This window comes from Prionailurus viverrinus, chromosome C1, assembly GCF_022837055.1.
Source record: "Prionailurus viverrinus isolate Anna chromosome C1, UM_Priviv_1.0, whole genome shotgun sequence".
Classification (NCBI taxonomy): Eukaryota; Metazoa; Chordata; class Mammalia; order Carnivora; family Felidae; genus Prionailurus; species Prionailurus viverrinus.
This window is the reverse complement of record NC_062568.1, coordinates 58,449,238-58,465,558: the sequence shown is the minus strand read 5'-3', so window position 1 is coordinate 58,465,558 and position 16,321 is coordinate 58,449,238. Positions and strand designations below refer to the sequence as shown.

Sequence of the window (16,321 nt, the reverse complement as noted above, 5' to 3'; positions counted from 1 at the left end):
CAGAGACAGTGCCAGTGGGGGAGGGGTAGAGATGGGGGCGGAGAGAAAGAGAATCCCAAGCAGGCTCCGCACTGTCAGTGCAGAGCCTGACACAGGGCTCAAATTCAGGAAACCTCAAGATCATGACCTGAGCCAAAACCAAGAGATGGACACTTAACCAATGGACCCACCCAGGTACCTCCAAAGCTTCTTTCTATATTTACTAAAAATATATATATATTTACTATATATATATATATATAAATAACTATTTTTATTCCTTTAAATAACTACTTCTATCCAATGCGTCATGTCAGATGAGGTCTTTCTTCTTCTTTATGAGTCATACTTTTGATAACCTTAAGGAAACCTTACTTACCCTAAAATCCTGAAGATATTCTATGATTTATTTCAAAAGTTTTACTGTTTTACTTTTCACATTTAGGTCTTTAATCCAGCTGAAATTCATTTTTGTATATTCTATATGGTAAGGATATAATCCCATTTTTTCCTATGCCAATTATCTCAGTATCAGTTATTGAATTCCCAATCCTTTCCCTTCTGATTTGAATGACATTTCTGTCATATGTCAAGTTCCCATATATAACAAGTGACTGTTTCTAGGCTCTCTTTTCTGATCTATTATTTTATCAATCTCTGTGCCTACAAAAAAAAAAAACCAGCTTTTACTACTACATTTCTACCACATTTACTATATTTCTTCTTATTCTTTAACATCTGTAGAGATGTAAAGTATTATATGGCATATTCCACTCCAGAGACTTCTTCAAAATCAAGATTTTTAGAGTATAATTTACACACCCTCTTTTAGTGTACAGTTTTACAAATGCATCGTCACTTATAGAACAGTTGCATCGTCCTCCCCAAAAATACCCTCACGCCCTGTTATAGCGACCACTACCCCTGTCTGCAGCTACTGGCAACTACTGATCTGTTTTCTTTCCCTACAGATTTGCCTTTTTCAGAATGTAATATATGTAATACATAATGTCAGTCGTGATTTAATTCTTCCATCTTCGAGAAAAAAGAGACTAAATTATGAATCTTGTTTCTTTTTTTTTTTTTTTTAGTTTTTTTTTTAACGTTTATTTATTTTGAGACAGAGAGAGACAGAGTATGAACAGGGGAGGGGCAGAGAGAGAGGGAGACACAGAACCGGAAGCAGGCTCCAGGCTCTGGGCCATCAGCCCAGAGCCCGACGCGGGGCTCGAACTCACCGACCGCGAGATCGTGACCCGAGCTGAAGTCAGACGCTTAACCGACTGAGCCACCCAGGCGCCCCATGAATCTTATTTCTAAAGCAAGGTACCAAAAGCTTTCTGTGCCCCTTCCCACAGTTGGGAGAAAATATTTTTGAATCAAATATCTAATAAAGGACTTGTATTCAGAATATATTTTAAAAATTACCTAAACAAAATAATAATAAGAAAACAAAACCAGTTTAAACACGGGCAAAAGATTTGAATAAACACTTCTCCAAAGAAAATATGAAAATAAGTTCATAAAAAGATGTTCAACATCATTGTAATTAGAGAAATTCAAATTAAAACTATAGTAAGATACTACTTCACACCTATTAGAATGCCTATAATTAAAAAGACTGACCACAGCAAGTTGGCAAGAATGTGGAGAAAATAGAACACTTACACACTTCTTACAGGAGTGTAAAATTATAACTACTTTCAAAAACAGTTTGGACGTTTCTTACAAAGTTAAATATGCAGCCATCATATTATTCAGCCATTCTACCAAGATATTTACCCAAGAGAAGTGAAAGTATATGTCCACAAATAGATTTACACATGAACGTTCATATACAGCTTTATTTATAATAACCAAAAACTGGAAACAGCTCAAATACCAACATTTGGTTGATGTCAAACCATCGACAATTGAACAGATAAATAAACTGTGGTCCATTCATATAATAGAATACTACTACTCAGCAATAAAAATGAACAATTGGTACACACAACAACATGAAAGAATTCTGAAAGGATTTCAAAAAATTATGCTGAGCAAAATTTAAAATAGAAAATAGTGTAGGGGCACCTGGCTGGTCAGTCGGTGGAGCATGCAACTCCTGATCTCAGGGTTGGAGTTCAAGACCCACTCTGGGTGTAGATTACTTAAAAATAAAATCTTGAAAAAAAGAAAGAAAGCAGATCAGCTGCCTGGAGACAGGGGCAGGAAGGAGTGAGAAGGTGTAAATCAAGTATGGGGAAACTTGTTTTGGTGATGAGTATGTTCATTATCTTAATTATAACGATGGTTTCAGGGGTGTGTAACTATGTCAAAACTTAGCAAATTGTACAACTTTAAATGTCTATTTTATTGTTTGTCACTTCTAAATAAAGCTGTTGAAAATGTGTTTCATAGCATTTTTATGATTTTTTGAAAATGTTTCTTTTTGAGAGAGAGAGAGAGAGAGAGAGAGAGAGTGCAAGTGCATACGCACGAGTAGGGGAGGGTCAGAGAGAAAGTGGGGATAGAGGATCCCAAGCAGGCTCTGCCCTGACAGCAGAGAGCTTGATGCAGGGCTTGAACTCATGAACTGCGAGATCATCACCTGAGCCAAAGTTGGACACTCAACTGACTGAGCCACCCAGGTGCCTAGCATTTTTTATAATATTTTACACATAAAAAATATTTATAAAATGTACAAAGAAACAAGAGTGAGTCTTTAGTACATATGTATTCCTGGGTGATTAATACTTACTGCGTATGCATTAGTCCAATGTTTTACCACTTCTTGGGATCGGAAATGCATTTCTTTCTTTGCCTTTCTTTCTGCACGAAGGCATGCTGCTTCTCTTGTCAAACTGTCAAGGCTATCTCGAATTCTTTTCCACTCATTGTGTGGAATTATGGTAACCTGCCGGAGATCGACCTTGCTAGGTAGAAGAGGTGGATAGAGGACTTTATCTTCTTCAGAGTTCTTTATTTCTAATAAATTTTAAAAAATAAACATTAAAGACTTTCAAGAGTTTAAATATTTTTTTATCAGACATTTCTATATTGCCATGATACCGGAAATTCTTTTAAATAATAATTTTATTCTTATTATTTCAAGAACAGCTGGGATTAAGTGGAAAGTATAGAAGAACTTGAAATCAGAAGACAGATTTGAGTATTTGCTTGGTCATTTCCTTACTCTGTAAACTTAGGCAAGTCATCTAAATTCTTGGAGCCTTAGTATCAAATCTTTAAAAGTTGAGATCAATAATACCTACCCCAACAGGTTATTAAAGCTTTTTTAAAAAAATGACCAAGCAGCAGTCTATAAATGGATAATCTGGGGGATAATTTGGAAGAAAATCTTTTGGAGTTGTAGACATTGTGATTGACTCTATTCAATCCCTTCCTAATTGAGTAGTGGCAATGTAAGTTGGAGAACTGAATACAGTCTCAGGGTGGGCCTCAGTAGTTAAACAATACTTGTATCTCCCTTGGCAACAGTTATTTCTGTAATAAGCAAACAAAAGGAAAAGAGATTTATTTCAGACTTTTATTTTTTTTATTATTATTTTTTAAATTTAAATGTTTTTATTTATTTTTGAGACAGAGAGAGACAGAGCATGAGCAGGGGAGGGGCAGAGAGAGAAGGAGATACAGAATCTGAAGCAGGCTTCAGGCTCTGAGCTGTCAGTACAGAGCCCGACGCGGGGCTTGAACCCACGGACTCTGAGATCATGACCTGAGCTGAAGTCGGACACTTAACTGACTGAGCCACCCAGGCCCCGCTATTTGAGACTTTTAGAAAAGTTCTTCCTGTTCTTCTGGGAGAGACATCTGAGAATGACTCTCCAGCTAGATATGAACAAGGAAGCATGAAGACCAGATAAGCAGCATCCTATGACCACAAAAGGAAGTAGCCTTATGATAAAGCTGTTACTGTGAACCACAAAGAAAAAACAAAGGGGGAACATGGGGCAATGAGGATCTCATTATGATGCTAGATCAATTAGACCTGAAGCCTGGAGTTCCTGTTATGTGAGCAAATAAATGTCCTTAGTTTTAAACATGATTGAGTTGGCTATTCTATATATGAATTAAAAAGCATCCTAAATGAACATACCACGTATGAACTATGTAAATCTAGACAAAATTACTTTTTTTAATGTTTATTTATTGTTGAGAAAGAGAGAGTGCGAGCAAGGGAGGGACAGAGAGAGCGAGGGAGACAGATGATCCAAAGCAGGCTCCACACTGATAGCAGCAAGCCCAAAGCAGGGCTTGAACTCACGAGCCACGAGATCAAGACCTGAGCCAAAATCAGTCACTCAACCGAGTGAGTCACCAAGGTGTCCCTGTAGACAAAAGTATTTAACTCTCTAATTCCTTAATTGCAAAATGAAGATATTAATAGGACCTGTGTTATATGGATGATGTGAGAATTAAATGAACTTGTGTGTGCAAATAATTTAGAATAATGTGTGGCACACAAAATGTTCTCAATAAGCATTAGCTATTAATATGTTTACTATTATTATTAGAAGATGAAATGAAACAAAAGTACAGAGAAAAGCAAAAGCAAGAAATCACATAGCTCCAGAAAGAGATGAAGATACTGAGAGAAAAGCTGCCAGGATCAATTAGAGTCTTCTTGGGGTTTGAATTAAAGTTGATGGGATTGAGAAATTGGTTGCTGAAGTAAAGAGTGAATTTAGAACCACAGGTACCATCTTGCCTATCACATACCAAGTCCCCACCTAGAGAATAAAGCTAAGCAAAGCTGATAGAATAGTGTCCTGGATCAAGTTATATCTAAATTCAGCTATATGTAGGTCTATGTGTAGGTCAGCTGTGTGTAGGGTAGGTCTGCTAGCAATGAATTTGATATTTTTGTTTACCTGGAAATATATATGTATTTTTTAAAGTTAATTTATTTATTTTTGAGAGAGAGAGAGAAAGCGCAAGCTGGGGAGGGACAGAGAGAGAGGGAGAGAGAGAGAGAGATCCCAAGCAGGTTCTGCACTGTCAGAGCAGAGCTCGATGTGGGTCTCAAACCCACAAACTGTGAGATCATGACCTGAGACAAAGCCTGATGCTTAACTGACTGAGCCACCCAGGACATGGAAATATTTTAACAGTTTTCATGGAAAAAAATCTTTAAGTCTTCTTCAGTTAATACCTTGAATATGTCAACCGTCTGTCTTCCGGCTTCCATAGTTTCTTAGCAGAAATCAGCTAATAATCTTATTGAGGCCGACTTTTATGTGTTGCATTTGTTCTCTCTTGCTGCTTTCAAGATTGTCTTTCCCTTTGTCTTTTGACAGTTTGATCATGATGTGGCTGGTTCTGGATCTGTTTGAGTTTATCCATTTTAGAGGATCAATGAGCTCTTGAATGTATAGATTAATGTTTTTCATCAAATTTGTGAAGTTTACAGCCATTACTTCTTCTACCCCTTTCTCTACTCCTCTCCTTCTAAGACTCAAATTATATACATCTTGGTATACTTGTTGGTGTCCTATATTTCTCTGAGGATCTGCTCATTTCTATTCATTCTTTTTTTCTTTCTATTCCTTAGACTGGACAATCTCAATCAATATATGACCAAGTTCTTTGAGTTTTTTCTTTTGCAAGCTCAAATCTGCTTTTGAGCCCCGCTAGTGAATTTTTCATTGAAACTATTGTGCTTTTCAACTCCAAAGTTTCTATTTGGTTTCTCTTTTTAATCTCTATCTCTTTATTTATATGCTCTATATTGTGAGACAACATTCTTAATACTTTCCTGTAGTTCCTTTGACATTTAGTTCTTTGAACATATTCACAGTAACTGTAAATTTACAAAAGAAACTGTTTAGTAAGTCTAACATGTGGGCTTCCTCAGGAACAGTTCCTATTCAAACTTTTTTCTTATTTTTTAGCATGCTTTGTCATTTTTGTCGAAAGTTGTAAATTTTAAATAACATGTGGCAACTCTAGATATCAGATTCCCCACACACCCAAAGTTTGTTTTTATTGCTGTTGTGGTTTGTTTAGTGATTTTTCTGAACTAAATCTGTAAAGTCTGTATTCCTTGCTGTATGTGGCTTTTGGAATCTCAGCTTGGTTAGCTTAAATGTCAGCTAATAATTGGACAGAGTTTCCTTAAATTAAGCTTTTTTTTAAATGTTTTTTTTTTTATTTTTAAGAGAGACAGAGACAGAATGCGAGTGGGTTAGGGGCAGAGAGAGAGGGAGACACAGAATCCACAGCAGGCTCCAGGCTCCAAGCCGTTAGCACAGAGCCCAATGCAGGGATGGAACCCACGAACTGTGAGGTCATGACCTGAGCTGAAGTTGGACGCTTAACCAACTGAGCCACCCAGGTGCCCCAGAAGTTTCCTTAAATTAAATTTAATTTCCTTAAATAAATCTCCCAGCCTTTGCCAAGACACTCTCTGTGAGTGCTGGAGCATGACTTCAATGCTCAGGCAGGTAGTTTACAACTCTGTCTTAGCCTTTACTTTTTTCTTGCATTGAGCCTCAAATTTAGCTAGAGGTGAAAGCTAAATTCTCAGGAATTTCCTGGGCATGTGTATAGCACTATGCATGCATTTGTCCTTCTGGACTCCCAGGAATATGTAGGGAGCTTCTCAAAGCCCTTTGTGGACATCTCATTTCCCAGGTGTTCTTTTAAAGTTTTTGGTCAGCTTGTTTACAACCAACAGTGATCACTACTTCAGGCAGTTGTGATGTTTAAAAAATTGTCAATAATTGTTTTAACAAACATTCCCAGTGAGCTCTGAGTCAGGTAAAATAAAATTAAGCATTATCAGTAGGATTTTCCAGGGAACTGTGAGACAGGTAAAATAATAGTTATCATAAAAAAGGCTGTGGAGAGAATCCAATCCTTTCCTTCCCCCTCCACAGGTTACTAAGCCACTGGCATTCACTGTGGTTGCAGTGGTTTTCTAGACTTCCATGGGGCTAGGAAAAAAGTATGGGACAAGAGCAAGTTAAAATGCCAAAAGACTTACTGTTGTTACCAAGATTCAGCTATTTTTCCTGATAAAACACTCTTCAATTGTTACAAGCCTTTGGTTAATCTCCTGAGTTCTAAAGAAAAAAAATTTTGGTCTTGACGATTTCTGTCAGTGTTGTTTTTAAAAATAAAATTTTTTAAAGTGGGCTTTACACTCGACATGGGGCTTGAACTCACTACCCCAAGATCTAGTCATATGCTCTTCTGACTGAGCCAACCAGGTGCCCCGGGGTTCTTTTTGATTTAATAGAGAAGAGGATTTTTGGAGATCCTTATTCTACCATTCTGGCTGATGTCACTCCATTAAATCTTTAGATAATTGTTTTACAGATAGTTGTCTACATATCTGAACCCCTCTCCTACTTCACACACTTCTAAATGTAAATTATAATTTAGCAGTGAGGCTCAGATGCCAACTTTTGGACCAAGTGGCACAAAACATTTTTTAAAACCTATCACATAAATCTAAGTCTTTTATAGTACTGTGTATGTAAGAAAGTATGTGAGAGTAATAGTTGTTGTTGTTGTTGTTGTTGTTTTTTCACTATATGTCACATGGTTACTGTCTCTCTCCTAACTGTCAGGACTTCATAAGTCCTTCACTGCATAAATACCCTGTAGTGTCCACTGGAGGGATAATGGCTGGCTCTCACTCTGCATCTGGCAGAACGAAGCTCTCCTGCTACAAAAGCTCAGGTGATGACATGAACTCAGTCCAAACTCCCAAGGTTCTGGTGGTCATCATTGCAACATTAATTGGGAATTTACATACTTAAGAAAGCAAAATCATTCGAATTGTTAGAGTTCTTTAGATGTCCCCCTAGACTACTTGTATTCAAAAATCAAACTTTTATAACAAGTCACCTAGATTACCATACCTAAGTAGCATTATTTTTTACACTCCTTCACTTTAGAGATGAGGAAATTGAGACATTTCCATGAAAGACTTTCCTAACAGCACTCAGTAGGTTCACAGCAGGGTCAAGATTCTAATGAGGTCATTGATACTTCCAAAAGATAGTCCAATTCACTCAATGAATAACAAAAGCTTAAGGGGATTCAGCAAATACCAGACACTTGGAACTGCAACTACACAGCTCAAGGCTCAGACCAGCTGGTCAAGTGGGAGTCTCTAACTTCTCTTTCCTCCGCTCCTATTTGTAAACTTTTCTCACCTACCCAATCATATGAAGACAAAACTGTTCATTTACACAGAGCTCAACCATACCCATGGGGATGCTTTGGATTTGGTGCAGCCCATTTCAAAAAGTAACCTAAACTCTGATTTGACACCCTTGCCTCTTACCGTATGCCTGGAGGCCAGAGCAATCCCTGTGCCTGGAGAGGCGAGTTTAGCTCACCTGTGTTTTCCTTCGCCTGTCCAGAGCGCCTTCCGAACCGCACCAGCATCTCTGACGACACGCCCTTGGCGCTATCTGGCTTTCCAAGCTACTCCGAGGCGGGGAGTGTAGGAGTCCTGCTGGTCTAGTGTTAGCCAAACTGTGCGGTTGCTTAGCAACGCCGCCGGAAGTGACGAAGGCGCCACCGAGGAACGGTGAACGCACTGCAGTCCGCCTGGGGGCTAGCGAACCCCGGATGCGCCTGCGCAGGAAGTCGAGGCTCAGCGTGCGGGTGGGGTGCCCCTCGCGGGCAGGCACAGGAACCAGGTCGGAGGGCAGAGTCCGCGGAAGCGGCTCGGAGGCCAGGACGGCTGCCGACGTCTGGGTTGGCGAGGAGCTCTGGGGACCCGGCCCGGCCGGGTGCTCCCAGCCTCATCCAACGCGATCCTCACAGGAGATGACCCCCAACGAGGTGCCTGCACCTACGTTCGGGGCGGGCCGGCAGGTGTGTGGGAGAGCAAGGCCTATGCTTGGTGTGTGCGGCCCACCGATCTCCTCGCGGGTGGAAGGTGGAGGGCAAAGGCCTCCCTTCCAGAAAAACCCAGAGATTAATTGACAGAAAATCTGTTTGTAAAGACTTTGGCTTCTAAGCCATGATCCGAGCTAGATGAAGCTTATATTAAAAAAAATTTTTTTAAAAAAAGGAATGTTAAAACTTGGATGTTGTGCCGGAACATTGATATTAGGATCTTTAAGATCCTTCAAATTGCTTAGTAAATACAGTATAGTAAATTGAATGCATTTGTGGGACCAGCCAGACCACTAAGGGCACAAAAATCTGTTAAGAGTGGATGCAGGCTTGTTTTCAGAAGATCCTTTTCTGACACATCGAGGTACAAATGATCTCATTATAAGCTAGTTGTCTAGGACACCTACACATTAGGCACCAAACTAGAGTCACTCAAAGTGAAAGGAGGTAAGATTTTTAATCATTAAGGTTCTAACACATAGTTGTCCTGTTTTTCTTCAGGTTTTCTATCAGAGGTACCACCATAATAATGCTGGTAAGTATGAAAAGATTAATAAAATATTTGTTGACAGAAACTAGCTTTTGCACATACAGCGTTGGTGGCGTTGGTGGTTTTTTTGGAAACATAGTTGTAAAAATGTCAAGAACTCGGAAGAGTCAGAGATTTTATCCTGCTTGCGCGCTAACAACTTAGCCTGCGACAGTTTTGTAGAAGACATAGACCCCTAGAGCACAGATGAATTACTTACAGCGGTGGCAGTAGCCAGAATATTAGCACTGTTGCCCCACTTGCCACAGGGTGATGCAAAGAGGCAGAAGTCGCCTGCACTTGGAGTGTGTTGCATTACAGGACCGGAACCCTGAGCTTAGGGAACCATAATGTTTATTATAGTGAACATTAAGCATGCCTTTCAGTATATATACATTTTTGACAGCACAGCCCAGAGCATAGAGTGCTGAATGCCTTGCTTGTAAGGCATCTAGAAACAATAGAGACCCATAGAGAATTGCCTCCCAACAAAAATTCTCTGGAATTTTATCTCAATAGGTTACAGAAAGTATTGAATCATATAAAATTTAGTGTCAGTAATTTGCCTGTTTGACATGATAGTCTGATATCATTTGACTTCCTATACCTGGTTCAACTAACTCATGGATATTTATAGCTAAGTCTGTCTAGAGTTAGTTACTTATCTGCTGACCTCCACTCTTTTGTTGTTGTTGTTATGAAATTAAGGTATTATTTGCACTCTGATCTGAAACAGTTTAAATTATTCTGGGGACAAAATTATTACAAAACCAGTGTAGAAAAAGAATGCACTGAAGTTGAGGCACCCATGATCTTACCATTGTACACATAGGCTTTTTTAACTTTTTTTTTTTTTTTTTAATTTTTTTTCAACGTTTATTTATTTTTGGGACAGAGAGAGACAGAGCATGAACAGAGAAAGAGGGAGACACAGAATTGGAAACAGGCTCCAGGCTCTGAGCCATCAGCCCAGAGCCTGACGTGGGGCTCGAACTCACGGACCGTGAGATCGTGACCTGGCTGAAGTCGGACGCTTAACCGACTGCGCCACCCAGGCGCCCCAACTTTTTTAAACAAAAATGGGACTATAGTACTGTATACACTGTTTAGTGACTTGTTTAATTTGAACTGAACATCTTAGCTTTTACTGGCTAAATAAATACTCCATTATCTGGCTATCATATCTTATTTAAGCAGTCCCCAATTCTCAGATATCTATGTAGTTTCCAGTTTTCATTATTGTTAAAGACACATAGGCTATTGTTAATCACTGGAAACATTGCAGATATACCAAATATATCCTGTTCATGCTTTTGGAGAGAATAATCAATAACTGCCTTTGGAATTTTAACATTGTATTCAAAATAGATTCATATTCTTTTTTTAATTTTTTAATGTTTATTATTTTTGAGAGACAGACAGAACACAAGTGGGGAGGGGCAGAGAGAGAGGGAGACACAGAATCTGAATCAGGCTCCAGGGCTCAAATCCACGAACCTTGAGATCATGACCTGAACAAAGTCAGATGCTTAACTGACTGAACCACCCAGGAGCCCCAAAATAGATTCACATTCTTAAAACTAAATTTTGGTGCACATCCTTAAGTTTTGGAGACATTTCTATTAAAGTATAGCACTAATCTTTGAAAGTTTATTGAAACAGAATGTGGTACTTGTCTATTATTTAACAAGTAAAAAGAAATGATGAAATCTGGAAATCTCAGCATAATCAGCCTAACAATTGTGTTTATATCCACTGGATAAAAATCTATATTCACATAACATTTCCTGTTTTATATTTAAGGTTTTTGTTTAATCAAAATTTTGTTTCTCCTATTTCTAATAGGTGACTTTCTGATATAAGAGAAAACAGTATAGTTAGAAAACATAAATTTAAAAATACCTTAAATACTTTTATTAATTTTAGGAGTTAAGAAGTCTCTGTTTTTTGCTCCAAACCAGAAGACTTTGTTCCCTGCATATAGAGTAGGAGTACTGTTGGTTAGAAACTGGCTGGTGTTTAAAACTGAAGATTGTCATGACTATTTAACCTAAGCTCTATTCTGAACTAAAATTAATTGTCTTGGAAATACTAAGTCAAGCAAGTATTTTTAATAAAAGTTTATGTTGAGTGGTGACAAGAAACTAATAGAGGGGCTCCTGGATGGCTCAGTCAGTTAAGTGTCTGACTTTAGCTCAGGTCATGATCTCACAGTTCGTGGGTTCAAGCCCTGTGTCAGGCCCTGCACTGACAGTGCAAAGCCTGCTTAGGATTCTGTCTCTCTCTCTCTCTGCCCCTCCCTGACTTGTGCTTTCTCTTTCTCTCAGAATAAATAAATAAACTTAAAAAAAAAAAAAAAACAACTAATAGAAAAAGATCTGAAATTAAGAAAAGTACACCTTCAGGTAGAAATTAATAGTCAACAGCAGAACTATGTTAACTTCAAGTTTATGATATATCTTATTACTTTGAGGTTAATAGTTCAGGAATTTAGGTTACTTGTGGCTGATTAAATCTAGGCTTGAGACAGTTTTCAACCGATGAGTTACATTTGAATATTTTTAAAAATTATAAACTCAGAATGCTTGAAAAGCATGTTTAATTTAAAGTGTGCCTGGAGTGTAGTACTAATGTGTTTGTCCACTCTGCCTTATTGCTGATTATTATGTTGTTTTGTGAGAGAGTGAATTCTGCACTTAAATCCCTGGCAGCCAATCAGAGATACCTGGATTAGATATTTAGAGATACAAGGATCCAGAGTATCAGAATATTATATACTGTCTAAATTTAAACACAACAGGAGATACCCTTCTAGGTTAGTTGTTCTCCAGGTACCCTAAAGTGAGAGACAGAATACTTACTCCTGTTTGAGCCAACAAGCTCTATTCTCAGTTTTACCTACTAGATATCTATTGTTATAAGCCAGAGAATATATGTGGTTAAATGCCATGTTTTCCATTAAAAAAAATATATATATATTTTTTAGTTTTTATTTATTTTGAGAGAGAGAGCAAGCAGGGTCGGGGCAGAGAGGGAAGGGAGAGAGACAATCCCAAGCAAGCTCCACACTGCCAGCACAGAGCCTGATGCGGGGCTCAAACTCACCAACCATAAGATCATGACCTGAGCCTAAATCAAGAATTGGACACTTAACTGACTGAGCCACCCAGGTGCCCCCATGTTTTCCGTTTCTAATTTATCTCTTCTTTTTCATATTGCTGGGGTTCTTCACTTTTCTTTTTAGGATTTCTTTTTTTCTTTTTTTTTTTTTTTAATTTTTACTTATTTTTGAGACAGAGAGAGACAGAACAGGGGAGGGTCAGAGAGAGAGGGAGACACAGAATCTGAAGCAGGCTCCAGGCTCCGAGCTGTCAGCACAGAGCCCGACACGGGTCTTGAACTCACAAACCTTGAGATTGTGACCTGAGCCGAAGTCAGACGCTTAACCGACTGAGCCACCCAGGTGCCCCTCTTTTTAGGATTTCTTGTTAAAACCTCAGAATGGTCATAGATGTGGTATTAGGGTTAGTGTGTACTTTGAGACTAATGAATGTTTTCATGTAATTAAGCATCTTTTTGTCAAAATGATCTGTCTAGTATTTATTTTTAAACTGATTGATAAGAGGGGTCCCTGGATGGCTCCGTCAGAGGAGCATGTGACTCTTGATCTTGGGGTCATGAGGTTGAGCCCCATGTTGGATGTAGAGATTACAAAAAATAATCTGAAAAATTAAATTTGAAAAATTAAAAAACAGTGGGGCCTGGTTGGCTCAGTCGGTTAAGTGTCCGACTTTTGCTCAGGTCGTGATCTTACAGTCAGTGATTTCGAGTCCCCCACTCACACTCTGTCTCTCTCTCTCTCAAAAATAAATGAACATTAAAAAAATTTTTTTTAAAAAGAATTTTTTTAATGTTTATTAATTTTTGAGAGAGAGAGAGAGAGAGACAGACAGAGTGTAAGCAGGAGAGGGGCAGTGAGAGAGGGAGACACCAAATCTGAAGCAGGCTCCAGGCTCCAAGCTGTCAGCACAGAGCCCCCTGTGGGGCTCGAACTCATGACCTGTGAGATCACGACCCAAGCCAAAGTTGGACGCGCAACCGACTGAGCCACCCATGTGCCACAACATTAAAAAAATTCTTTAAAAAATATTTAAAATTTGTAAAAATAAACTGATTATTTTTACATTAGAGTATGGTACTTTAAGCATGAACTAGAGTGTCAAGCAGACCTGAGTCCAAATTCTAGCTCTTCCACTTAACTAATACTTAACCAACTTAACTAACACTTAAGCTTCAGTTTATAGGTCTCTAAGATGAGGTTAATTTCTACTTAATAGGGTGATGAAATTAAGTGAGATGATGAAATTGTGAAGTTCTTAGTCCAGGGCCTGGTGTATTGTGGTATCTTTAAAAATATTAGTTACACTGAAAAATTTGTTGTTGTTGTTGTTTATACTAATTGTAGCTTCTCTTGGGTATTCTTTATAACTGTCTTTTTTACATAATTTTTATACATACTGTCTGTTGACCAGTTTAGTTTTTCCTTTTCTTTTGAGATTTATAATTAATGACCTTCAGTGTCATTTAATGAAAACAGAGAATTAAGTAATTGTCATATCATAAGCAATGTGATTTTTCACATATACCCAGATTATTTGGTACTCTGGAACTAAACTATCTAAAGACAATATAAATAAATGTGAAAATTGTTAACAGAAGTTACTTCTAGTCTGGAAGAATGGAATTGACTCCCAAGTTTAAGTAATTTGTTTAGAATTCAAGTACAGCATCAAGCAACCATTTAGTTATAACACTGGCATTGATGACTTCAAGCTAAATACGTTTTTTAGGAAAATTATTCACATTTTTGCAAGATTTCATAGTAAGTTAAATTTGGTCAGAATTTTTGTCAGTATACAGAGAATTTATATTATACATGATGTGTTAATATGAGGATTACTGTAAATATTTCAAACGAATTTGTGATTGATAATTTAAAGACAATAAGAGTGATTAGCCTACTTATTTTCTGTCTTAAAATTTTTCTAAATTAGACTGTAAGAGAGTAATTATTTCATTATTCCTCTCATTGGCTTACTCTGTAGTTTAATTCTGAGTGCTCAAAGAAGCATCCCCACAGAAACACAATAATACTGTGAGTATCCTTTTAGATAATCTGTTTCCATTTACCTAAAATACATATGAACTTTACTTCTTAGGGAAAAGTGCTTAAATGATGGTCTTAAAATGCGTAATCATTTTAACTTGTTTATTAGAACCTGTGTTTTAGCAGATTAACAGTAATGTTTGTTAATAGCTAAATATGTAAATAGTATGTTTAGGAAATAATATTTCTTCTTTTTCAGGATAACCCAAATTTGCTTTGGGAACCATGAAAATTTTGCTCGTTTTTGACTTTGACAATACAATCATAGATGATAATAGTGACACCTGGATTGTACAGTGTGCTCCAGAGAAAAAGCTTCCTATTGAACTACAAGATTCTTATGAAAAAGGATTTTGGACAGAATTCATGGGCAGAGTCTTTAAGTATTTGGGAGATGAAGGTGTAAGAGAAGATGAAATGAAAAGAGCAGTGACATCAATGCCGTTCACTCTGGGGATGGTGGAACTTTTGAACTTTATAAGGAAGAACAAGGATAAATTTGACTGCATCATTATTTCAGATTCCAATTCAGTCTTCATAGATTGGGTTTTAGAAGCTGCCGGTTTTCATGATGTATTTGATAAAGTGTTTACAAATCCAGCAGCTTTTGATAGCAATGGTCATCTCACTGTGGAAAATTACCATGCTCATTCTTGCAGTAGGTGCCCAAAAAATCTTTGCAAAAACGTAGTTTTGGTAGAATTTATAGATAAACAGTCACAGCAGGGAGTGAATTATACACGAATTGTTTATATAGGTGATGGTGGAAATGATGTCTGTCCAGTAACTTTTTTAAAGAAGAGTGATGTTGCCATGCCTCGGAAAGGATATACTTTACAGAAAACTCTTTCCAGGATGTCTCAAAATCTTGAACCCATGGAATCTTCTGTTGTAGTTTGGTCTTCAGGTGTTGAAATAATTTCTCACTTACAATTTCTAATAAAGGAGTAATATGCCAACAATTGAAATGTCTATCAGTTAAGGTTGGGTACAGCAGCATAAAACTAAAACCTCAAATAGCAGTGGCTTTAAAAGATTTTTTTTCCCTCTCACTTAAAAAAATTTCAGAGGTAAGTATCACAAGGCTGCTGTGGTGCTCTACCAACCTCAGCATTTGGCTCCTATCTCATGTTTCAAGATTGCTGTTCGAGCTCTGTCCCTTGCATCAACACTGTAGCCAGCAAGAAGGAGGGCAGTGAGTGAGAAGTTTGTACCCTTACTTTTCTTTGGCCGGAACTTAGTCACAGTGCTCCAGCCTAACTGCGAGAAAGGATGAAAAATGTATTATTCCGGATGACCATGTGCCTGGGGAAAATTGGGGAAAAGAGAAGTACAGAATTGAGGTAGGTGTAATTGGTGTCTCTACTACTGGTGGTTGATAGATAGATTGTATTTTTAAATTTATTTCCAGAGGGAGTAAGTAGTCATATATTTTACTTTATTAGATACTTACTTCAAAAGCATGTCCAGTAGTTACAGAACTTAAAAATAAGCCTGATACCTTATTCCTATAAGAATAAAAGGCTCCTGGGGCGCCTGGGTGGCTCATTCAGTTGAGCGTCCGAATTTAGCTCAGATCATGATCTCACAGTTTGTGAGTTCGAGCCCCGCATCGGGCTCTGTGCTGACAGCTCGGAGCCTGGAGCCTGCTTCCAATTCTGTGTCTCCCTCTGTCCCTCTCCCCACATGCTCTGTCTCTTTCTCTCAAAAATAAATAAACGTCAAAAAAAAATAATAAAAGGCTCCCAAATGTATATAATGTCTTACTCCCAATACAGTATTTT

The 16,321-nt window shown here is 37.9% G+C and overlaps 2 protein-coding genes across 6 annotated transcripts in view; one reads left to right on the top strand and one right to left on the bottom strand.

The window, feature by feature from the left end:
* The window catches only part of CFAP210 (cilia and flagella associated protein 210), a 32,439-nt gene extending 23,691 nt beyond the window's left edge, over positions 1–8,748 (bottom strand). The window contains exons 1-3 of the mRNA XM_047868811.1: positions 8,527–8,748; positions 8,334–8,421; positions 2,720–2,946 (exon numbers count right to left, since the gene is read on the bottom strand). Coding sequence (XP_047724767.1) covers positions 2,720–2,946; positions 8,334–8,421; positions 8,527–8,748 — 537 coding nt within the window. The remainder of the gene's footprint in view (positions 1–2,719; positions 2,947–8,333; positions 8,422–8,526) is intronic.
* Positions 8,528–15,499, top strand: PHOSPHO2 (phosphatase, orphan 2). Of its 5 annotated transcripts, none has more exons than XM_047873285.1 (4): positions 8,528–8,784; positions 9,343–9,376; positions 14,476–14,525; positions 14,737–15,499. In XM_047873285.1, the coding sequence occupies exon 4, from the start codon at positions 14,763–14,765 to the stop codon at positions 15,486–15,488; it is 726 nt and encodes a 241-aa protein (XP_047729241.1). In that variant the 5' UTR covers positions 8,528–8,784; positions 9,343–9,376; positions 14,476–14,525; positions 14,737–14,762; the 3' UTR covers positions 15,489–15,499. The 5 variants fall into 5 exon arrangements, with proteins under 5 accessions (XP_047729241.1, XP_047729237.1, XP_047729239.1 ...); XM_047873281.1 differs by having other exon boundaries at positions 8,528–8,817; XM_047873283.1 differs by lacking the exon at positions 14,476–14,525.
* The last annotated feature ends 822 nt before the right edge of the window (positions 15,500–16,321 follow it).

Coding starts and splice junctions, on each gene's coding strand:
- PHOSPHO2 (XM_047873283.1), top strand. CDS start 14,763: ATGAAAATTTTGCTCGTTTTTGACTTTGACAATACAATCATAGATGAT.